At 39.1% G+C, this 24,928-nt stretch overlaps 1 protein-coding gene across 1 annotated transcript in view; it reads right to left on the bottom strand.

Annotated features, from left to right (window-relative positions):
* Nucleotides 1–24,928, bottom strand: part of OTUD4 (OTU deubiquitinase 4) — a 32,424-nt gene continuing 7,496 nt past the window's right edge. The window contains exons 2-20 of the mRNA XM_053460796.1: nt 23,360–23,443; nt 22,659–22,709; nt 22,336–22,382; nt 20,697–20,769; nt 16,714–16,795; nt 15,696–15,837; nt 15,257–15,314; nt 14,724–14,835; nt 13,739–13,803; nt 11,112–11,212; nt 10,340–10,464; nt 10,081–10,255; nt 7,990–8,146; nt 7,268–7,391; nt 6,902–6,951; nt 6,672–6,786; nt 5,519–5,773; nt 2,582–2,622; nt 1–1,962 (exon numbers count right to left, since the gene is read on the bottom strand). Coding sequence (XP_053316771.1) covers nt 814–1,962; nt 2,582–2,622; nt 5,519–5,773; nt 6,672–6,786; nt 6,902–6,951; nt 7,268–7,391; nt 7,990–8,146; nt 10,081–10,255; nt 10,340–10,464; nt 11,112–11,212; nt 13,739–13,803; nt 14,724–14,835; nt 15,257–15,314; nt 15,696–15,837; nt 16,714–16,795; nt 20,697–20,769; nt 22,336–22,382; nt 22,659–22,709; nt 23,360–23,443 — 3,006 coding nt within the window. The 3' untranslated portion in view covers nt 1–813. The remainder of the gene's footprint in view (nt 1,963–2,581; nt 2,623–5,518; nt 5,774–6,671; nt 6,787–6,901; nt 6,952–7,267; nt 7,392–7,989; nt 8,147–10,080; nt 10,256–10,339; nt 10,465–11,111; nt 11,213–13,738; nt 13,804–14,723; nt 14,836–15,256; nt 15,315–15,695; nt 15,838–16,713; nt 16,796–20,696; nt 20,770–22,335; nt 22,383–22,658; nt 22,710–23,359; nt 23,444–24,928) is intronic.

The raw sequence follows: 24,928 nt of genomic DNA, 5'->3' as shown, positions 1-24,928 counted from the left end.
GTTATTGGAGATTTCAACCTCTTCAAATTTGGATTTCTGTACCAGAAGCAGGGTGATGGCTGCCTCCATCGCTCTATCTAAGAGGGGCTAATATATCATTTGAAAAACAGCCTGACATATCGATGAGAATGGTGGCAGCAAAGACTATGCATAGCATGAATATAATATAACCCCTTTACTTTTCAGATACTATTTCCCTTTCTGCTTTTTTTTTTTTGTTTTTTTTTTTTTAGATAGACATGCGATTCACTTCAATTATGTCCACTGAGGATATACCAAAACTGTTTGCTATTAATCACATCTGCTGTAAGAAATAAACTTGCAGATTCAAAAGCCTGTGAAACGGAAGCACATTCAAGAACATCGTATATACCAGAACCGGCAAAACCATAAGGCATTTTTATATGCCCCAAATTAACACTTATATTTGGCGCAAGAATTCATTTTCCGTTGCAATAACATTCAGAGAAAACATTTTTAGTGCTTAAAAAAGTTTGCAGCAGACCATTGCTGTCCCCACACAGTAGATAAGTATGACCCGTCAAAATAGAAAGAGGACCTTTGCTTTATATGGGAGAGAGAAAAAGACCCCCACATTCCAATGTCCTGTTTGCCATCATATAAGTGCTATGGGAAAATATATATAAATATAAACCCAGTCAAAAACCACAGGATATATAGTCCAGGAGTATATGCTGTACCCTTCTTAAACCTTTCCCAGAACCCAGTTCATTATATCAGTTTTATCTTCTCTGGGAAAATACTCCAACTGAATAAATTAAAGTCTGTTTTGCAATAGCATAGGAAAGGCCACTATTCGTGCTGTGCTCTGAAATTCTCCCCCATCGATCGTCTTCTGTATGGTCTGCCTCTGAAACCTCTGTAATGTGGATAGCCATCCTCTCTTCCTCTTTGTCCTCTCCAGGCATCCTCATTACGTATGTGTTGGTAGCCTCCTCTGCCGGGCTGGTAAAACTTCTCATTTCTAGGCCTCCTGACGCCATATGTCTGGTTGTAAAAGTTCTTTGATCTGCCACTATTCAGCATGTTGGACACTTCCCTCTCATCCTCGGAACTCTCCTCCCTTGCCCTCGGAGACTTTTCGTCTAGACGGTTCATCTGACAGCTTCCCATAGTCAAGCCTTTCTCTGCCGACACTTTACAATCTGCCACAGCGCTGCCAGCTTCACTAGTTATGGCTTGTGTTAACATAGGCGTTGCACTATTGTCAATCATCTTTGCTGGAGGATCTTGTTGGCCAGCCATAGTTAAAGGAACGCTAGTGGTTATCATTTGTGCCTCCTGGGAAATGACTGAACCAGTCTGATTGTGTATTGCTCCAGCCAGGGTAGGGGGCACACCAGGTTTGGTTGGACTCCCTGAATCTACTAGCTGCTTTACTGCTCCTTGAACGGACAAATTATTTTCTATAGCCCCTCCTGATGAAATATTCTCAGGCACTACCCTGTCCTGGGAGGTTATGAAAACATTATGCTGGACAACAGGATTCTCAACGTATGCTTGATATGGGTATCCATACCAAAAATGAGGGAAAAATGAAGGAGCCATAGGAAGAGTTCCCATGTATGCACCTTGCCCGAATGCCGGCTGTGGGGTCATTGACTTGGCCACACTTTCAAAATTTCCACTTTGAGGCCCATCTTGATTCTTCATCTTTGATCCAGGCTGATTAGGTACTTGCTCTGCTATTTCAGGGGTTTCCAGTAATGCAGGTACCAGTGTTGGGGGGACAGTTGCTGGCTGAGGGTGTTCATCATCTGCCCTTAATTCCCTTTGGATAAGAACCGGAGGATCTACTTCACTCTGTGCTACGGGAGCCTCTGGTATCCAATGGCCTTGTGGGTACAACTGAATATTTGGGTACACCCTGTACATGTTTACATACGCTTGCTGGAGAGGGTACAGGTATGATTGTGGAGGCCACATGTTATATGTATATGCCTATAAGAACATTGACATAAGTGTTAGCGGCACATCACTTTCTTAAACTGTATGCAATATACACAGGAAATAAACTGAGATTAACTAACTTGCAACCTTGGATGTAGTCATTCTTTAAATATACAAAGATTTTCAAGTCAACAGTAAAAGACTGACAACTTACCATTAATGCTTCAAAATGCAAAATTTACCTAAACAGCAACACTTGTTGGCAGGTTGGAACCGTTTGAGCCCACCTAGTCTGTCCATTATGCCTGCTGTGCAAACCTAAAACTAGTTATTTATCAGTCTTTACTTATATTCAGGATGATGTTACGCCTATGCTGTGCATGTTTAAATTCCCTCAGTGTATTTATCGATACCAATTCTACTGGAATGGTGTTCCATTTATCTAGCAACTTCTTGGTGAAGTGAAATATCCTTAAATTTTAGCTGAGCCTCTGGTTGCTGGGGGTCATGCATACAAAAAAAAGTAGGTTCCACTACACTGTATGATTTGCATTAAACTGCATATTACAATATGATGTATATTAACAGTGACAAATATTCACATTTGTATATTTAACCACCTTATAAAACACCAACAATACAAAGGAGAAAAAAAAATATTAAAACTCACCTTTAAGCCAAGGTTGAAAAAGAATCGTAAAATATTTTTATCTGTATGATTTAATAAAAAAGAAAAAAATGTTATCATTGAAATGTGAAAGATTTAGCAATAGGAATAATATCAAAAATATGATAAATATATAAAACAATTAAATCATACTTTTGTATTTAATTGCAGTGCTATATTTAACCCCTTTATGACCAAGGGTTTTTCAAATTTTAACCTTTTGTTTTCCATTTTTACTATGTTTGTCCAATCATGACTCCCCTTTTCCTGTTCTAATATTGATTAGCAGTAAGATTTTAAAACACTGTGAGCATGCTGAACATAAATTGGTCCAAGTAACCTCCCCAAGTACAGTAATATTTCACGTCTTGGCTGGCCAAATGCTCCCATACATAGACTACTTTTTATATATTTGTAAAACGTTTAGGTTATACATACATACATACATACATATATACATACATATATATATATATATATCAAATAACAGATGGAATAAGTATCTTGTGATAATACCTTTTTTATTGGACTAACAGAATTTAGGAATGACAAGCTTTCGGGAGCTCTTCTCCCTTTCTCAAGTCTAAAGCATATGCTTTAGACTTGAGAAAGGGAGAAGAGCTCCCGAAAGCTTGTCATTCCTAAATTCTGTTAGTCCAATAAAAAAGGTATTATCACAAGATACTTATTCCATCTGTTATTTGATATTGACACCACTGGACTAATACGGCTACAACCTCTACTATATATATATATATATATATATATATATATATATATATATATATATATATATATATATATATATATATATATATATATATATATATATATATATATATATACCGTATTTGCTCGATTATAAGACGACCCTGATTATAAGACGACCCCCCAAAATCTGAATATTAACTTAGGAAAAAAAGAAAAAGCCTGAATATAAGACGACCCTAAAGGAAAAAAGTTTTACCAGTAAATGTTAATTCATGTAAACTATTTTTTTTAATAAAAGCTATGATTGAGAAAAAAATTTTTTTTTGTTTTTATTTCTTGTATTTTCCAACCTGTCCCCCAGTTACGCACATCTGCCCCCAGGCTTGCCACACCAATATGGCACTGTGGCCCATGATATGCCTTTTAACCCTCTATATGCCACTGTGCCCCATGGTATGCCTTTTGACCCCCTATGTGCCACTCTGCCTCCAGAAATGCCTTATACCCCTATATCCCATTCTGGCATTTAGGGGGTTAAAATGCATATTATGGGGCAGAGTGGCATATAGGGAGGTATAAGGCATTCCAGGAGGCAGAGTGGCATTAAGGGAGTTAAAAGGCATTGTATAGAGCACTCTGCCTCCAGAAATGCCTTATACCCCTATATGCCACTCTGGCATTTAGGGGGTTAAAAGGCATATTATGGGGCAGAGTGGCATATAGGGAGGTATAAGGCATTTCAGGAGGCAGAGTGCACTATTAAATGCCCCCTTAACGCCACTCTGCCTCCTGAAATGCCTTATACCTCCCTATATGCCACTCTGCCCCATAATATGCCTTTTAACCCCCTAAGTGCCAGAGTGGCATATAGGGGTATAAGGCATTCCAGAAATGCCCTACACACACACACACACACACACACACACACACACTTACACTTACCGGTGCTTCCAATTTCCTGCTGTATTGCCGGGGCAGCGGGTTGACGTCTCATTCCGCGGCAGCCGGAAGGAGGTGGAGTTGGCAGCGGGGGTTTGTATGCGTCCGTCGCAAATACCTTCCCCGGCTGTCAGAGATCAAAGTTCCCCGCACCGGTGCGGGGAACTCTGATCTCTGACAGTCGGGGAAGGTATTTGCGACGGACGCATACAAACCCCCGCTGCCAACTTCACCTCCGGAAGCACCGGTAAGTGTGTGTGTGGGGGGGGGGGCGACGACAGGAGGATCCAGGTCCCCTGCAGCGGTGCGGGGGATCTGGATCTTAGTCTCATAATCAGACCTCTATTTGAGGTCTGATTAGAAGACGACCCCGATTATAAGACGAGGGGTATTTTTCAGAGCATTTGCTCTGAAAAGAACCTCGTCTTATAATCGAGCAAATACGGTATATATATATATATATATATATATATATATATATATATATATATATATATATATATATATATATATATATATATATAATTTCTTTAGTTTTTTCCACTCGTTTCCCCTGCTTCCTCTGATCACGACTGTAGCTTGTCAACTAGTGATCAAAAGCAGGACTCAGCTCTGCCCTCCTGCAGTATGTGTGATCAGCCACAAGGGGGAACGGGCAGGCACATGTGTCATTATGTAGATCCACTATGGCAGGCATGTCCAAACCTTTTTTCGAAGAGTGCCAGATTTGATGAAGTGAACATGTGCGAGGGCCGACCATTTTGCCTGACATTCTTTGAACCATTAAAATTAAATTCAAGTTAACTATTTTATGCAAAGTTTATTGAAAACGGCATACTTTTCATTTTGTGACTTGGATGACAAATCTAAACGGGTGTTAAATCACTCTGCCTTTAATATCAAAAAAACAGATCTATATTTGGGCAACTTATCTGTGGGGCCTTATCAGTCCGGAACGCGGGCCGCAATTGGCCCTCGGGCCAGACTTTGGACATGCCTGCACTATGGTCTCTACTACTTGGATCTGTGCAGAAACATTGATGGCACATTCTAAAAGTGTACCGGCACTTGTTCTGATCACCACTACACCAAAGCGGACATTTGGAAATCAGAGATGCTAGCTCCAGCTGACAGAGAACCTCCTCTGTCAGCAAGACAAAAAAGCTGGATGTACTATTTCAAAAGTGTCATCTTGATACCAAACAGCCCTTAAGTGATAATGGACAGGCAAGTGCCATCATGAAATTTCAACAACATAATCAAAACTTTTAAAAAAGCAAAAAAACTTACCCATGGGAAGGTCTTCCCCGGTCTTGCAAAATGAATAGGGAGGTAAAGTGGCACTTTCACCCTTTTCATTCAAAGGGAAGCCAGGATAGAGAGGGTCCTGAAAAGCACTCAGTGCCTGAGGTATAGGCAGTAAGGGTTGGTTAACAGCTGGTACTGAAACTGGAAGCTGCGTGAATGCAGGTGATGTTACCTGAGGTTGTAACACACTAGAATCTGGTCCTGCCCCATATGGTGCAGGTGTGGGTGCTGGAATACCTGAAATGTGAGACACAACAAAATCAGACGGGGTTATCAGAAATGTAAATGTGCGTTTACATTACTTATAAAGACTTCCATTGTTCAAAGATACATATGTATTTATTAGACAGGTATACATAGGAGCCATTTATAAAAGCAGCACTTTGGAACCACAAATCACCCTGGGGTCCCCAAGGGAATTGAACAGGAGGTCGACTTGACTCATCTGAATGATATCAACGGGAAATCCATATAGTTAGATATTTATGCCGTATTTGCTATTTTTTTCCCCACAAAAATACCCCTTGTCTAATAGTCAAGGTCGTTTTATAATCCAACCTCAAATAGAGGTCTGACTATAAGACTGAGATCCAGATCCCCCGCAGCGCTGCAGGGGATCCGGATCCTCCTCTCTGGCAGCCAGTGGACGTCTGCCTGATGTGCACAGACAACCTCTGCTGCTGAACCTTCCGGCACTCCATCAAAGAAGCCCGGGCGGAAGTGCGGGGCAGCAGCAGAGGTTGTCATATTCAGGCTTTCATATTCAGGTAGTCATATTCAGGCTTTTTCTTTTTTTCCAAAATTTTGGGGGGTTGTCTTATAATCAAGCAAATACGGTATGTTAAAATTGGGCATGTGTAAATTCAATTAAAAAGTTAACACAATAAAATGTAGTAGTTTATCATTGCTAAAAAAAAATAAAAATAAAACAATACATACTGTTCTGTATACTGAAACAGAAAATACCTAAATGTTTATTATAGGTAACAATTCTACCTTAGTAAATATAAAGTGTTTTCTTACCAAATGTATCTGATAAATCAGGCAAATATGCTAATTGTTTCAGAAAGTTATAACTACTTTGGAAGGCTGAAAATACTTATGTGGTGGGCCGTCAATGATACGCCAGACTAACCTGACCATTCCGTTTCAGCCGGGGATGCAGAAGGCACTGTGGTTGGAGTAGGAAGCTCAGCAGGGGATGGAAGAACAGAGGCAACGTCTGAGGTAGCAGGTGTCTCAGTTACATTCTGTGAAGCAGACATCACTTAGTAAGAGAAGTTGGTATGGGATTTGTTAAATGCCAACGATGGGACATTAAGATGCAGAGAAGTATCGCACATTTAAAAATAATTCTGGGCTCACCTCAGCTGCTTTCTGATCCTTCTCTTTTGTCGACTGAGCCAATTTGGAAGCTGAAACGAGAAATAAAACTGCTTCCAGCAACACTGCTAAAACTCTGTGCCTCTAGTTGACACTCTAGTTTCATAATCAAAGCATCTAGATATATACCGAATGCCTGGAAAATGGCCAACGCACAACAGGAAGTACAACTTGTTAATGCCTAACAACTAGACTCCAGATTAACACAACTATGCGAGTGGTAACAAAGTGTACGAATTTGGTACCTTGGCATTTTTCCTTACAACAGTCTGTCGTTCATTGATTAGTTGACAAAATGCGTGTGACTAGTGTGTCTAAGAAACATATTAAATAGAAAGTCTTAAAAACCTTTCTGTTTGTGATCTTCCCCTTCAGATGTTTTCTTCGTGCTTTTTTCTGGGTTTGGATTTAGGGCTTTTTTTGCAGGGAAGCCCTCACTACACTGAACTGCAGTCTGGTCCAGAGAAGGAGCCTACGATGGAAGAAAACAGATCTTCAGTCAGACCAGGGCCCTATACAAATAAACCCAACTAATGCACAGTAACAAACTGAAGATGGAACAGTAGCCAGACACACAATTTGATAACTCATCTACATCAATTTACTCTTAATTTAATTAGAATTTAGGTTGCGATTAAAATTAAAAATGATCATAAGATATCTCCTAGCTGTGTCCAAAAAGGCAAATTTGGAGGACTGAACAATCTTGGGACATGGAAAACACAGCTGAAAATCCTTGATTATGTTTTCAACAACAAAATGATTGCTTCAAATCAACCAGCAGGGATCCCCGTCAGAACACTTATATTTTTAAGCAACCGCAAAGCATTAAAATAAAAAACTGAAAATAAATGTATTTAAAAAAGGTGTACATTTGTATTTACAATTTGTATTTACTATGCAGAATAACTACACAACTTTCATCATTATCCAGAGATCCAAGTGAAAACCTCTTCTCACATGATTGCAGGCAACTGGGGTATTTTTCTTTCTAAGCAAGATTTCCCTTATTATACAGGGTTATGCCTCTTTCCTATAACAGAATTTCAGTATCCATTCACAGGGCTTACCGAAAGGGCCGGAAATGCATCCTGGTCCCTGCTTTGCAGCTCGTACAAAGACCTTGACTCCTCGATGACTTGTCTCTCCTGACGCTCTTCTGGAGTCAGACCAAAATGGACACTCTCGCGTTTGAAGTAACAAGATTCTTCAGTTCGCTCAAGCTTCCTGTCGACAGTGATCGAGGTGATTTAAAGCAGACCATGCCTGATTCATTCACACACATGCCCAACATCTTTTAAAACTACAGGGCTTTCTGTATTTTTCTTCCAAAACCATTTTTTTCAGTGGCTCTGATAAGTAACTTAAACAAAAAAATAAAATATTAATTTACTATTAATATTATTAATATTTAATGAAAAACAAACTATTCTACAATAGTACCCTTTGTTTACCAGCGTAAAGAAGAGTTATATCTCCGTGTACATTACAAAGTCTTACAATACTTCATGCATTTTACAATTCAATTTATTCCAGTCTACTACAGCTGCTTCCAAATCTCATCAGTTACTGTCATTTATTCTTTGTGAACAAATATACAATCAGAGTGGTGCAAAAATAATTAAACATGAACATCATAGTGTATATTAATCAGATGTGTAACGCACTCACAAACACAATGCGATAAGGAAGCCTTTCAAACAGCAGATGGGGTCAGATCTTCTCAAAAATATTATAAAAACAAAAGTGCAGATGCCTGATCCAGAAAAACACGTTAAGAGCCTGTAAATGTACTCATCAATTCTTTTATCTGCTGTTCTGTTACTGTGTGATTGATTCTATTACTCTATATACTGCCTTCAGTGCACTTCTTATTAAACTTAAGGGTGCAATAACATCTTGTGAGTGACTCCAGTGTTGGGCGGCTTTCCATTCCTCCTTTAAGAAGATTTTATCCCATCTGCTGTTTGAAATGCTTCCTTATCACATTGTTTTTGCGAGTACATTACACATAATTCATATTTTATCGAATTAATACGCTACACTATGAAGCATTTATGTTTTAAGTATTTCAGTGATTCTGCGCCACCCTCATTGTATATATATATATTGAACTTTGAAGCATAATGCCAAGTGATGTAGGGGGCAGCGTTTCACAGAGCAGATAGCAGCCTTCAAATTCCTCCCAAAGGTGTCCAATGAGGTTAAGGTCTGGGCTCTGTGCAGGTCACTCGAGTTTCTTCAACCCAAACTCATAAAACCATGTATTTTTGAACCTTGTGCATAGGTGCGTGGTCATGCTGGAAGAGGACTGTTGCCACAGTTGGAAGCATACAATTGTCTAAAATGTATTTGCTGTAGCAATAACATTACGAATCACTGGAACAAAGGGTCCCAAACCCTGAAAAAACAGCCCCAAGACCTTTATCCTTCCTCCACTCGTCCATCACACTTCTAGAAAGTGATTCGGGATTCGGCATCCGCTGAGCTACAGTCCAGTGGCGGTGTGCTTTATATCGCACCAGCCAACACTATGCATTGTGCATGGTGATCTTCAGCTTGTATGCGGGTGCTTGGCCAAGGAAACACATTTCATAAAGCTCCCAACGCACAGTGCTTGTGCTTATATAGCTTCCAGAGGCAATTCGGAACTCTTTAATGAGTGACGTTACAGAGAACAGGTGATCTTTATACCGTTCAGCACTTAGCAGCCCCACACTGTGTGTGCGTGGTCTACATCTTTGTGGCTGAGCTGTTACTTCTAGATGCTTCGACTTCACAATAATAGAGTTTACAGTGGACTGGGGCAGCTCTAGCAGAACAGAAATTTCAGAAACTGACTTGGGGCAAACAGTGTCGTGTTTAAAGTCACTGAGCGACCTATTCTACTGCCAATGTTTGTCTATGGAGATGGCTGCCTATGTGCTTGATTTCATACACCTGTTATCAATGGATGTGGCTGATAAACCTAAAATTAATAATACTACTACTACATATGGTTGTCTAGTGTATTCTGTAAAAGTGTTTTCCAAAGATAAGTTTAAGTGTCTCTGTAGACAAGTGCTCTGATTTCAATGGCTGTGATCTGACTCTTTAGAGGCACTGATTTCCAAGCAATCATCATTAGATGTTTATAAAATAAAAAAATATAATGCGTTTACCTTCCAGGCACTTTTGGGGGAGTCCTGCTCCGTTCCTTGCTCTCACACTGGGCTGACTGATCTGATGACTGCAATGACGAGCCTTTGTTACCAGCACCTTGCTGAGGATGGGGAGATGACGCAGCCTGTGGCTTTATCGGTTTGCTGGAGCCCCTTTGTCCTCTGTGATCTTTTACTGAAGACGGATAAAGCAAATGCATATTTTTTTCATTCAGCCAACAACTCAAAGTAGAAACATACAATGGAAACAAATGATTACCAAGCTGCACACTTGAACCACTTCCAGGGCCCTTCTTTATCTTTTTTCCAGATACAGTGCTCCAGCCATCTGTGTTACCGATTGTCAGTGAGACCGGTTTAAGGTTTTTCAGTTGAACATTATGCCTACAAGAAAAAAGGGAAAAATGAAAGGTGGCAGGGCGATGTTTGAAAGCTCAAATTACCAGTCATATGTTTGCCACATCTGTTATCACTGGGACAGGAGGCTGCAGTATCAAATTTATATATAATCAGATGCTTTGCTGTAATTGTCTAAGGTGTTGATTAAGTAGAGTTTAAAACACTGAATGAAGGCAAACATGAACAGGATAATAATAAGGTAATTCTGAACAAAAAACAAATCACAAGTGGTAGAAGGAAAATAGAAAGAAGAAAATGAGTAGGTAGCCAAGATAAACAGTTTTTAATGGCAATTCAGTTCTAGAATCATTGTGATCTCATACTACTAGAACGAAATACCTCATATTTTTGTACAAGAAGAATTGTGGCTTGGGTGATCAGGGTAACTACAAAAATAATGGCCATTCTGCCCAAAATGCAAAGATCCAAATTGATAGCTCACTGAATATCATGACAATGTTTTCACATGTCCCTGTTTATGGGCTTGGTCCACCACATAGACAATACTGTGCTGGTTACTGTGTTTTATTGATGACATAGATGTATTCACTCATATTAGTTACAGTGCTTATAAAAAGGTACCCAGACATCACAGAAAAGATTTATTTCCAAAAGAGCATTAACAAACTTACTTCTTCCCCAGCTCTTCCACAAACACAACAACGGGTCCGTTCTCCACACTAACTTCCTGAATGTGGCAATTATAAAACTTTCCACCAGGCTCTAAGCGAACCTTTAACAAAAAATATTAAGTTTACAAAAGCACAGTAAAAAATATGTAATATCTTACAGGCTAAGGCTCTGTTTTAACATTTCTACGCTGCTCGTGTTTAGCTGTAATTTTCTTCTTTCCCGTTTACTGAACCCACACACATTATATATTGTTTTTTTCAGGACAAGAAGGGCTTTCTTTAGATGACATTGTTTTGATTGTATCGTATTATTTACTATTAAAAAAAAGTATAAAATATGGTGAAACATTTAGAAAAAAATGACTGTTTCTAACTTTTAGTTGAAAAATCTTTTACTCATCTATAAAAGGTAATAAAAAAACCTGCTAAATAGATTCTACTATTTGTCCTGAGTTTAGAAATACCCAATGTTTTTATGTTTTTTTTGCTTTTTTCTACACATTATGGGGCAATAAGTACAGGTAGCGTTTTGCTATTTCAAAGCCATTTTTTCCAGATCTGGTAATTCTTCCCCCCATGTGCCATTTCGGGTATCTTTGAAGCCGGCCAATGCAATTTACCCTATCAAGTCATATATTTTTGAAAACTAGACAGCCCAGGGTATTCCAAATGCTAGTATTTTAACCCTTTCCAAGCACTTATTCTACCATCAGCCTTTGTCAAACTTTATGGTAGTAATTTTTTTGCATTTGTTTTTTCACACACATTTTACTTCAGGTATGAATAAACAGGTTCTGGTATATGTCACTATCACAAAACACCCCAATATTTGTTCAGCAACATCTCCTGAGCGCAGTGATACCCCACATGAATGATTTTGCCTGGCTGTTTGGGGGCAAAAGGGCCACATTTGGGGCATGCACATTTTTCAATGTTGAACTTTGGCATTTGGGGATCCACTGCCCATGCCCTATTTGGTACATCTTTGAGTCTGGCCATTTCAGTGTGCCCAACAAAACCATATATTTTTGAAAACTACACACCACATGGTATTTTAAATGCTGGTGTTTTAACTCTTTGCATGCACACATTTTACCACCAGCATTGTTTCAAAGTTTGCAGTAGTATTTTTTTGTGTGTATTTTTCCCACACACACCTACTTTATGTATGAATTTACAGCTCCTGGTATATGCCACTGTCACACGACACCCCAATATGTGTTCAGCAACATCTCCTGAGTACAGTGATACCCCACATGCATGGGTTTGTCATTTTTTTGGGGAACTAAAAGGCCACATTTGGTACGTGTGCATTTTTTTAAATTGGAAATTAGATGTGTGGCCATCCTTCCCCCGGTGTTAATTGGGACCTTGTTGAACCTGGCCAATTCAATTTACCCCATCAAATCATACATTTTTTAAAAGTAGACACCCCATGGGCATTTAATATGCCAGTATTTTAACTCTTTCCATGCGGGAATTGTTTTAAGCTAATATGCTAATTTTAGGACTTGCTCACAAAAATATATTTTATATATATATATATATATTTTTTTTTTGCCTTTTTTACATTTTTTTTCAACTTGAAGGTTCCCCTGATAGTGACATCAGTGGGAAATTATTTTTACATTTTACTGTTTTTTTACTATTTTTTTCTAATTATTATTAATTTTATTTTATTTTTAATGTATTTTTACTAATCACACTGTGATTAGAAAGCTGAGCTCCATTGACTTGCATGGTTGAATGCAGTACCTGTATTCAACCTGCAAGTGGAGCCAGAGTTCTCTAGATGGTCTGGAGACCGTCTAGCGAACTTTTTAGTCTTTATTGTTTTTTTTTTACAGGGCAGCCGCCATCTTGCTTGATGGCGAAGATCACCTGCAGCGGCGGCTGTTATGGCGGATGTTGACGCCCCGGGGAGGGGCCAGACATGGCCCCTGGTGCCGATCGTGGCGTTGCTGAATGCCTCGAGGTCGAGGCATTACAGCAACGCCGTTTCGGTGCAGAAAGCGAAAATAGTTCGCTTTCTGCACCCGTTTAAAGACGTACCGGTCCTGGCATGTCAATTGTCATCAAGGGGTTAAAGACACAAAATCCTACAAATAGAACAACATTTCAATAGCAAATTTCAACCACATGAACTCATGGACAGAAAACACTGACTGGATGAAATTACAAGCAAATATCCAATGTTTTATTTTCTTTTGGGATGAAGAAATTATTTCTACTCATTAATGCATAAAGTGCTTGAAAAAACACATTGAAGAGCATTTATGAAGAGTGCCTGCACTAAATCTGGATCACAGTGGTTCATAAAGGGAAAAGCCTTCCAATGAGTCTTTTAAGAACCATTAAACACGTATCTGAAATCAAGCGCCAGAGGTTAGTCTAGTGGCAACGTTAAAAGCTGGTCAGCAAGATTTCCTTTACCGGCTGTGCAGATCCTGAAGAAGGCACATATGTTGATGATACTTGAAATGGCACAATAAAAAAAGCTTAATGTTCAGATATGTTTCTGATACACATATTACGGTGCATGGGGTGTTTTATCTGACCATATGCAGTGCAGTATTACAGATGTGTGCATTGTGCTTTACACAACCCATGCTAAATGTCACACTCACCTGGCATTTATCACCAGCAGAATATTGCATCCCAGCAGCAATGGAAAAGTCAAGTTTTTGTTGGTCTGCGGGAAAAAACAGCAATATGTAAACAATTAAATACAAGAGATTATCAATACATGATAAGGCACAGAGGAACTGAAGCAGTAAATCAAATTAATATTGCCTCTTGGCACATAACATTTTTTTTTTATACTATTCCTGGTTACCTGTTGAGAAAGTGTTATTACATAGGGATGCATAGAAATGAAAATTCTGGACTGAAACCAAAAACTCTGGATGCACTTGCCAAAAATGACTGCCCCCTTTTGTATTGCCACCTCCAGCCAGCACTATGTGTATTTATGCCTCCAGCGAGCACTATGTGTATTTATGCCCCCAGCCTGCCCCTCGCGTAAGTAATGATTTATGCAATGGCCCCAGCTAGCTGCCCCCCTTGTGTATTGATGCTGCTAGCAGATAAAATGCTGCCCTGCAGGATGGGGTGCACATCACTTACAGCCTCCCTGTGCCATGCCCCCCCTACTTACACATCCGTGCTTTCACACACATTCATTCATTCCCTAATTCACACACTCGTTCATACACCCCTCCCCCACCCCTTACCTGAACTGAACCCAAGGGGAAACAGGAACTTGCAGGGTCATGTGACAAATTCACGTGACACCACTGGATTCCTGCTTCCCCTTGGCAGGACAAGAGACGCTGCTTGGACAGTGTGTGCGAGCACTTTTTTATTTATAAAATAAGAGGACACATTTATTACGAAAGGTAACAGTGTTTCTGTATCTGCTCAGGTGCACATATACTGGGAGAGGAGGTCTATGGAGATGTTCGATGGTAAGCTTTATCACATAAGGCAAGATGAGAAAATACCAAAATACAGATATTTATGCAATTAATACCAATAGCATACAATAATTAAAAAAATAGTTTGTTTGTTTTTTTTTTTACTAGAATTGACACACTGTTAGCTTTAGGTTACCTTTCTGTGACCTCAGCCAAACTTCATATTCAACATTTCTGTAAACTGCTGGGTTAAGAGATCGCAGGACGTTCTGATGAACCGAAGCATCTCCATCCTTTTTTTGAGGCCACTGCATGTTAACAAAAACTCAGAAATAGTATGGTAGCATCTATAGACTTTCCTTACACAATCCAAGCCTTCTTCCTCAAGCATAGAATAGCATAGCAGAAGGTTATGAAGCAAGGAAAGTTACATTTACTGCCAAAATAACATAACATTCAGATTGCCTATAATTCACACAGATTTTTCTTGTATGGTAATCACACCCGTGCTAAGAAAATGGGATTGCGCTAGAAAATGCGACATTATTCTGCTTACACAGGCACTGGAAATCTACACTTCCATTAGAAGATACTTTTATTTTATGCAGGTCAGTGTCTACCATTTCAGATCAGGCAAAGCAAATGAAGAATATGAGTAAAATAAACATTTCATAAGGACTTTTGAGGACTAAACATTGCGTGACTCCTAGGCAAAGCAATGAGACATACCTTGCCAGCTTTATGAGCCTTATATCCATTCATGTCAGCAAAACTCGCATTTTCACTCCTGAAAAGGGGGAAAAAAGTCACAGCACCATTCTATTTGACTTGAAAGCCACGTGCATTAAATAAAGTGCATTACTATATTTGATTAATATGTCACATAGTCATGTAGTGGGACACATAATTAGGGTGGCATGTCAGTGACAATATCAACTAATAAGCAACAAAAAGGTCCCTTTAGAGCAATGCCACCAGGAAAAAGTATTATACTTTCGTAGCAACAGGATTTTCACTGCTTAAACAGCTGCTTATCATCAAATTAGCTTAATTGCCAAAAACACTGCCTAGCATCTTGAGAAATACACTAAATCATGCCAAATGCTTTGAAGGTGATGGATCCACTTCAAATAGTTTTATATTTAACTAGATATAACTTTATCCTTACCCAGTAACTTCCCCCTCTGATCCAGATACGTCACTGTCGTAAACCTCTTCCTCTGTTGGCATTTCACAGGAGTCCATTTTTAACACACATTTCGTCACATCAACACCCAATACTTTTTCATAAAGCAGCTCATACACTATAGCTTTAAGAACATGAAAAAAAGAACACACATAGGGTAAGTCATGATTCCTAGCAATCAATTCAGACAGGTAAGGATCTACGCCAAGGGTGTCAAGTACCTTGGTAATTTCCTGTTCTTGACAAACTGTCTGAAACTGCTTCTTGGGTGGCATCCTACTACTAGAGTCTCAACACCTCCAAGACTGAGGCTCTCGGTATTCCCCAGGCCCCTCTACCCCAAATTCATGATATCTACATAACTGTCAATAATTCCACAATGTACCCAAACGCCCAAGTTTGCTGCCCTAGGGTTACACTTCTACCCGCTCACTCCTTCAACTACCACTCACCAAATCCACCTGCCTTCACCTGCAAAATATCTTTCCAATTCATACTTTTCACCTACAAGACAAGACACTACTAAATACTAATTCCCTCCCTTGTGATAAGCAATTTGAATTACTGCAACTTTCTAGTAACTGGCTTCTCCTCTTCCCCTTCACCACATTAACGCATTCTGAAACAATGCTGCCAGACCAAGTGTTTTTATCCCATCACACCTCATCCAACACTTCACTGTGCCAGTGACTACACTGGAAATGTGTGTTCATGTTACTTTCAATTTTTTTATATAGTCAGTTTTATTATTGTCGTCACTTTTCACTCTGCCCTATAGTAATATATATCGCTACAGAATCTGCTGGCGCTCTGTAAATAAAATGTAATTTAAAGTTAACCAAGTAATGACAATAAGAAGAGCTTGTCACTGTGTGTTCATTCTTGGGTGACAAGAAACAATTAACATGTCGAAAGCAGAGTGGTTTCTGAGTACACCAGTGGGGGGTAAAAAGTGTAAGAACAGCACTCAATTTGGCTTTAAAAACACAGCTATACTTACATTGGCACAAGGATGCATTTTCCACAAATCCAATGGGGTAGATGATGTCATAGTGATTTCCATTAGAAAAATACAGCAATATCTAAAACGAGCACAGAATAATACACTTTAAAAGGATCGTAAAATAAAGCAATCGAAAACAGTACACATCCAGCTCTGCTTTGGTTGCTTTTTATGTAGGACTAAGCACAGTAAACCATCATTTTAGAAGACGCATCTCACATATCTGATGTCAGTACAAATATACACCAAATCACTTCCACACTACTGGCTTAAGTCATGTTAATTGATGGATCATGACAACAAAGAATGTTCTTTTAAGAGTCACTACAAACCATGTTCTGAAACAAACAAAATCAGATGATCTTCTAAAATAATTCAATCACAACCAAAAAGCTTATTACTTGGATCATGAAAACAAAGAAGGTTCTTTTAGAGTTACTACAAACCATGTTCTGAAGCAAGATCTGATGAGCTAATAATTAGCTGATTCTAAGGTAGAAAGCCTCCTGGTTTGGACAAGACATTAAAATAAGAAAAATTGACAATCAAATGTATTAAAATAATATCAGTAATCTTTAAAGAGACTAGCTGAACTGTAAATCTGCTGCGGCTAGTGGTTGGGTTTATATTACGGATCCAATTTCCCCACTAAACCAGAAGAGCTTCACTTAGAAAAGTGTTAATTTAATTTTAAGGGGCTGCTTCCTGCCTTCAGACTGTGTTTATTGTCCACTTATATGCGTTACTTAGTCATGCCGCACAGGGACATTTAGATACCTACTTGCTACTACATACATAAGAAAAGGTTACACATACGTAGGAAAACACTTACTGCCCCTCTACCACGAGAGCCAAAAATCCACAGAAACGTTGTTTCTTCAAAGAGGATCGATCACCCCCCTTAATATCGTAAGACTCCTACTCTCCCACTTAGGCTACAACTACAGGTTTCTCTTAGTCACAGCAAATACCCACCGTAGTTAAACGGATCCAATTTTCTTTAAAGCAGCAGCAACATTTCTAGAGTTTTTTTCTTAAGCAAACATTGCAGAAAGACAAAAAAAACAAAAAAGGACAGTTGTGAAGTGCTCAGTGACTTAAAAGCACTGTGTTTAAAGCCATCCACCTCGCAGGCTGCCAGGCAACAAGACAAACAGTAGTAACGTTCGATCAAAAACAGGAAGAAGGCAAAATATTGCACCAAGACATCTAGCTCTGCGACAACCGGTCACCGATTTCTCTCACTTGAAGCCATACTATTCTGTACAACAGGTTCTTCTAACAGCTCCACTGTAATGGAATGTGGGTGCTTTTAATTGCTTAATCAAAAATGCTTCCTAAAGTGGCCATGTTATGCTATTTTTGAGGCAGTTATTTTCATTCCTTAGCCATTGCAAGGAAGAATGAGAAGTCGGGCTCAATGTAATGCCAAGTGCAGTGCACAAGCAACAACGCAACCTTGAAATTATACACCAGTTACCAGACCAGAAAATAAAAAAAACTAACAAAACCCAAACATTACTCTAAAAAGGCCACCAAATTTGCCTATGTAATCTACATCTATGTATGGACTGTATCCACATTGCCAAAGGGTTAAATTAAGGAGGACTACACCTAAAGAATATTTTCAGTGCATAATGTCTGCATAATGATCCAATACTAATAAACATAAAAGTAATCAGGGAAATCACAATTCGAAAAAGACGGAAGCGTACAAGGCCTTGCAAAAGTTTTCACCTCCTTTTTGCATTTAAAATGGATTTTTTATTTAGATTTCATGTAATGGACATACACAAAATAGTCCACATAGGTGAAGTGAAGAAAATAACTCTAAAAAATCTAAAAAACAAACTGAAAAGTGGTGCGTGGATACGTATTCACCCACTTTGAATACTCCTATGAAGCTCCTAGATAACATCTGGAGCAACCAATTACCTTCACAAGTCACACAATTAGTTAAGTCCACCTGTGTGCAATCCAAGTGTCACATGATCCCTGTTATATACACACATATATATATATACACACCCAACACAACACCCAAAGTCTGCAACACCAATGAGCAAGGGGCAGCACCAAGCAAGGGGCCCGATGAAGACCAAGAGGCTCTCCAAACAGGTCAGGGACAACGTTGTGGAGAAGTACAGATCAGGGTTGGATTATAAAAACATATCTGAAACGTGGAACATCCCGCAGAGCACCATTAACCTCTTCAGGACCGGCATTGGCAAACTGCGTCTTCCCTTGAAGGCCGCAGTTTTTTTAAAAAATATTTAAATTCCGTGCTCGTGATTCGCTGCAAATTGATCACGTGCACGGAATTGAGGGGGAGTGGCTGCTACGGATCGCTGGGGACACCAAGCGGTCAGTAGCAGCCGCTCCTCGCGATCCCAGCGTCCATAGCGACGCTGGGATCACGCATCATTGATGATGTACCTGGTACGTCCCGGTCTGCCGGTGACCTTTGACCCGGAAATACCAGGTACGTTGGTTAATCAGAGAGGCAACAAAGAGACCAAAGATAACTGAAGGAGCAGCAAAGCGCCACAGCAGAGATTGGAGTATCTGTCCATAGCACCACTTTAAGACGTACACTCCACAGAGCTGGGCTTTACAGAAGAGTGGCCAGATAAAAAAAAGCCATTTCTTAAAGAAAAATAAGCAAACATGTTTGCTGTTTGCCAAAAGACATGTGGGAGTCTGCACAAACATATGGAAGAAGCTATTCTGGTCACATGAGACTAAAATTTAGCTTTTTGGCCATCAAGGAAAACACTATGTCTGGCGCAAACTATACTGCCGTTTGAGTAAAAGCATTTTTGGTTATTCCATGCAAATCTGTCACATCCAACATTTTCTTTTTGCTTCCATCTGTCTCAGCGTAAATAAGAATAACCTTGAATAGGTTACAACTCTAAGGACTTTTTTTCTATAATGTGTAATGATATTTATTATTCCATAAAGAGAATCTGGTAAGTACATACCCGAAAGAAAAAAGCCTACACCATCACACACAAATACAATCTTTATGGATTTTCTTGATGGCTCAATTCACGTATAACAGACTTGAGTACCTATATCATGCAATTGTGTGTTATGAAGCTCTTTTTGCCTAAATATTTGAGGACTGGTGAACCTTTGTAGTGTTCATGGCTTGTAACCACCTCTCTTCAGGATAAAAAGAACAGATAAGACTTCTTTTCTGACATTTCTGTGTGTCTATAGTGATACTCTGAAACGTGAGTACTTCTCCCATTCAAACTAACATGTGCCATTGTTCTTTTCCTCCCTGTAATGTTATTAGTCAGGAGACAGATTAATGTTTTCTTGTCAGAGGTACATCCTTATTTTTATGTGGTAACTTCCTTCCTGTGTTTGCAACAACTCAGCTAAGCCATCATTCAAAACTATCCATCAACCAACCAGTCAAAACAGAAGGTGTTCTGGCATGTTCCAGATAAACTCCATTTTTCTGCCTTCCTTGCAGGTATCGTTTTCTACTGGTCATGTATGTGCTTATGGGTACTAAGGGCCAGTCGTGTATCGGTATACATAGAATTGTAGCAGACAACCTGTCATAGAATGCCACCTTTTATAAGATATGCTTTGTGTAACAATAATTAGACATGTAAGCATGGAAATAGAAAAACTGTTCATTATAGAAAATACAACACAGACTAAATTTACTATTTGTACACACCACATTTCTATAAATATAAGCTCGCACCTTCCTACACAGCTACTGAACAAAATGATTATTATTTATTTTTAGAAGGCCGGCTTATTTTTCAAAACATATGAGGTTTATATAGGGGAAATACAAAGCAAGATCACCAAGGGTCTATCATCTGTTCAAACTTAAATTGCTTTTATTTCGTGAGCAGGTGGCACAATGGCTTCAAAGCAATCAGTAATTTAATACAGCACTGCATTACATTAAGAGTCATACGAATGTAATAACGCAGCATAGAAAGAGTTACCTTTTCTGAGAAATCGTGTTCAGTGACATAGGCTGGAGGAACATTGGGTTCTTGATAAATCACAAAATCTCTTCTAAAACATGAAGTGCAGGAGAAATAAAAGAAAGAAAAAATATTAATTCTTCATTATTGGATTCATTTGTTACAAATACCTTAATGATTGGCATAACAGGATTTTTTATATACACCATATGGCCAAAAGTACCGTATTTGCTCAACTATAAATCCAGGTTGTCTTTTATTTAGACGTCAGGTCCGCTGCGCAGCCGACTACTTACAGGCCAGGATCAACCAGTAATTTTCAAATGTATTCGTGTAGTAACTGTTGTGGTTAAACACCACAACTGTGAAAATCAGTCACTGTGATCACACGCAGCAAAGTCTCTCTCTCTTACTGACACACTTTGATCTTGTGTCTGACAGAGAGGAGAGATACTATGTCACTGAAAATAAAGTAATAGGAGCAATACAACCATTTTTTTCCATTTTCACATTTGTTATTGCATTTTAAACAGTAATAAGGCACTAAACAGTAATTAAGGCACTAAACATGGCCTAAAAAAGCCTGCACATCCTCTACTTACACAAATGGCAGAGTGTACGTCTATGTATGAGTGTGTGGCAAAAACATCTTAATCTTATTATCAGGGTCTTCATATAATTGAGCAAATACGTTATGTGGACACCTGAACATCATAACTATATGAGCTTGTTGAACATCCTATTCCAAAACCACAGGTGGTAATATGGAGACCCTCCCACCTTTGCATTGTAACAGCCTCCTCTCTTCCGGGAAGGATTTCCACAGGTTTTTGGAGTGTTTATGTGGGAATTTGTTTTGTGCAGGGCACATTTATGTTGGAACAGGTTCCACAAAGTTGCTAGCAAATAACTAGGGGGCCTATCCCAAACCCAGTAGACTTCCAGCGAACATCACGCCAGAAAGCATGTTTCTACTGCTACTGAGTCCAGTGGCTTTACACCACTCCAGCAGACGCTTGGCATTGTGCAGTGATATTCAGCTTGTGTGCAGCCCATTTCATGAATCTTATGACACACGGTGCTGCTTCCAAAGGCACTTTAGAACTCTGTAGTGACTAATGCTACAAAGGAGAGGCTTTCTGATGCACTATGCACTTCAGCACTCAGCAGCCCCACTCTATAAATGTTTTTGTACACAGCCTACCTCTTCGTGGCAGAGCTGTTAACTCCTGAACGCTTCCACTTTACAACAATGGCGCTTACAGTGTACTGAGGTATGAACTAACATGTGGCAAAGGTTATCCTATCACAGTGCCACATTTAAGCTTTCCGGTACAACCCATTGTACTCCCAATGAGTTGTAATGAAACACTCGGTGACTTTAAATGTGGCACTGTGATAGGATGCCACCTTTGCCACATGTTAGTTCATGATTTTATACATCTGTTAGCTAGCAATATGCATGGCTGAGACCCAATAATGAGGCATGGTGTATATATATATATATATATATATATATATATATATATATATATATATGTATATCTGAATGTGGTATGTGTATGTATATGCATATAATATCAAATTAATACAGAATGACCACATTGTGAATAATACAATGCAAACAATAACAACGCAAGAAAAATGTTTGCCTTACTTTAGCATCAGTGAAAGAGCACTTATTTCTACCTCGCCAACCCATTCCTGGAATACAAGAAAAAAGAAAAGTTATTTGGCATCACTCCTACTACACAATTCTCCTACTATGCTTTTAAATTACCAATTTAAGTGAATAACATACCCTACAAGGACACAGAGATCCAGAAATATATATAGTGGTGTCTCTATACCTAAGCCAATGTGCTGCATACATTTGTTTTGTTTAGGTACTATTACAGTCTATACCAAGCTTTAATATTTTAAATAGCACATAAAGAAAATAAGCACAGGGACAAGTGTACAAAACATACAATACAATACCTGCGGGTTTTCCAATCTTTTTAAATATTCTTCAAAAGGCCCCTCAATGAACTACAAACCAACAGAGAAATACATGTTTACCAACAATGCGAAAACTGTGGTTCTGTACATTTCTAGGCTGTTTTGAGAAATGGCTTAAGTAAAGAGTGCAAAAATTAGTACATTACAAACATGCATACAAAACAAAGAAAATAATGAACCAAAGTTTAAGGTTTGCGTTATTACATTCACTGGCTTTAGATCATTGTATATGATGAAGAGTAGAGATTTGCACCCACAATCCAACATATTCTTTATTTGGTACAAGGATAATCTGAGACTCAACAACTTTTTTTTATATATCTATTTATTTTGTCGATTTATATGACTAGTTTGTGCAGTGACTTGTACCACTAAGAAAGGAGTTATCACTGGAACATGCACAGTGGTTTGGCAGAGACAAGAGTGGCGTTTAAAGGGAAAGTTTACTGTCAATGGCAGCTCCACAAAAGAAGAATGTATATTAAAGTACTTTATGAGAACATCAATGAAGCGTTTAAAAAAAATACTTAGCTTAAGGAAAATTGGTATCCAATCAGAGGCAAGAGGCACTGTGTGCTGAAACTGCAGCGAAAACAGAAGCTTCTCAGCCTTAGCTAAGCTACAAAATCTAAAAAGTAACCCTAATTATGCATACATGAGAAAAGCAAAGTTGTATTTACCGCTTCATATTGGCTTCTATTTTCACGCAGATAATTTATACAGGATTTCCTGATCTCCAGATGTTGTGCCTGGGAATGCATAACCTACAAGTACAAATAGGAGAATGTAATGTCTCAACTGTGTAGCACAATGTTATGACTGAATGAGAATTTCTAAAGAAGAACCGTAAAACATCAGCCGTAAACCTGATCATTGAAAATACCCTTGCTTGGACATTGGTCATTAAAAGAAACCGGAAACAGCAAGGGAAAAACTTGGCTTTTTAAAAACATATATTGAAATATCTTATATCATTCAAATAATGAAGAATGTTATTGGGAAAAAAAGGAAATTAAATTACAGGTAATATTTCATATGCAAAAGCATAATTTTTGTCAGTCACTTGCAAGACAATGTTTGTGCATATAAACTCTCACAAAGGCTCAGTCATTGATATACTCTTTAATCACATGTGTAGACAAAGGAGATTCAAGATCCAAGAACACAAATATTTTCCTACAAATATGGAGGCAATATGGAGAAACACGCAAAGTCCTTAAAATGCTTATAGTGCATTCTTTTAAAGCGCCAGTATAAGGTCCATGGCAAGTGCACCACAAAGAATGCTATTGAAGTACCCCAATAGGCTTTCTTCAAAATGTTAAAAAAATAAAGAACTGAACGCGTCCTCCACAGTCCAACATTTCACGTCACTGACTGCTTGATGGCAAGGAAATCATTTCAATGGGGGTGCTTTCTGTGCATAACATAAGAGGTCATCCCAAGTACAATGAAAGGTGCTGTGCCCCTTTAAGAAATGGAGCACAGGGATGTGACATCAAAAACCTATACTGAAGTCTACGGAAGTTGTGCTGAACTGGCACAGCCTCCCTGGCATAAATAGGCAGGTCAGGAATATCAAAGATCTCCCTTGTAACTTGTCCATTGTAAAGTGGGACACTGGGAGCGCAAAATGCTCCCCCCCCTCCCCGTTTTGTTCCAGGGAGATGCCTGCAGCTGAGGCCAGGATATGTCACTAGTGGCAAGTATATAACGTGCCAGGCTACATGTTCAGTTGAACACATCTCCTGCTAGAGATTAACACTGGATGGCACCATGTAAATTTAAAGGGGCCTCTCATCTGTCATGAATTAAAGTGCATAAGATGCCTGGAGTGTCCTCCACAACGCAACGTCCCCTGGGACATGTTTACCTATTGCATCACGCGTTTCTGGCATTCAGAAGTACAGAAACACACCTTAACAGTCAGGCATAGTGTACAGAAAACGCTATTACTGAAAACAGTGCTGGCCGACACTAATCCAGATTCGTCGGGCTGCTCTGACCTAAGGTAAGGGTGTGCAGATCCGGAACGCTCCTGCAGGAGACTTCTCCATCTGTTCAGCAGGCAGTTCCACTTGCAGCTGGTCTAGCAAAATACCCAGTAGGTTCCATAGTAGCCTGTCAGAGAAGCCGACCTCAACATGGCAGGTGCTGCCCTGCAATACGTGGGGCATGTAGCAGAGACAGTCCATGTGCATTTATACATCCCACACACTACAGGCCAGCACTTTACATGTAGTGGTGGT

The sequence above is a fragment of the Spea bombifrons genome, chromosome 1 (assembly GCF_027358695.1).
Source record: "Spea bombifrons isolate aSpeBom1 chromosome 1, aSpeBom1.2.pri, whole genome shotgun sequence".
NCBI classification, from domain to species: domain Eukaryota; kingdom Metazoa; phylum Chordata; class Amphibia; order Anura; family Pelobatidae; genus Spea; species Spea bombifrons.
Note: the sequence above shows the minus strand (reverse complement) of the source record. Positions and strands in the feature narration are given on the sequence as shown.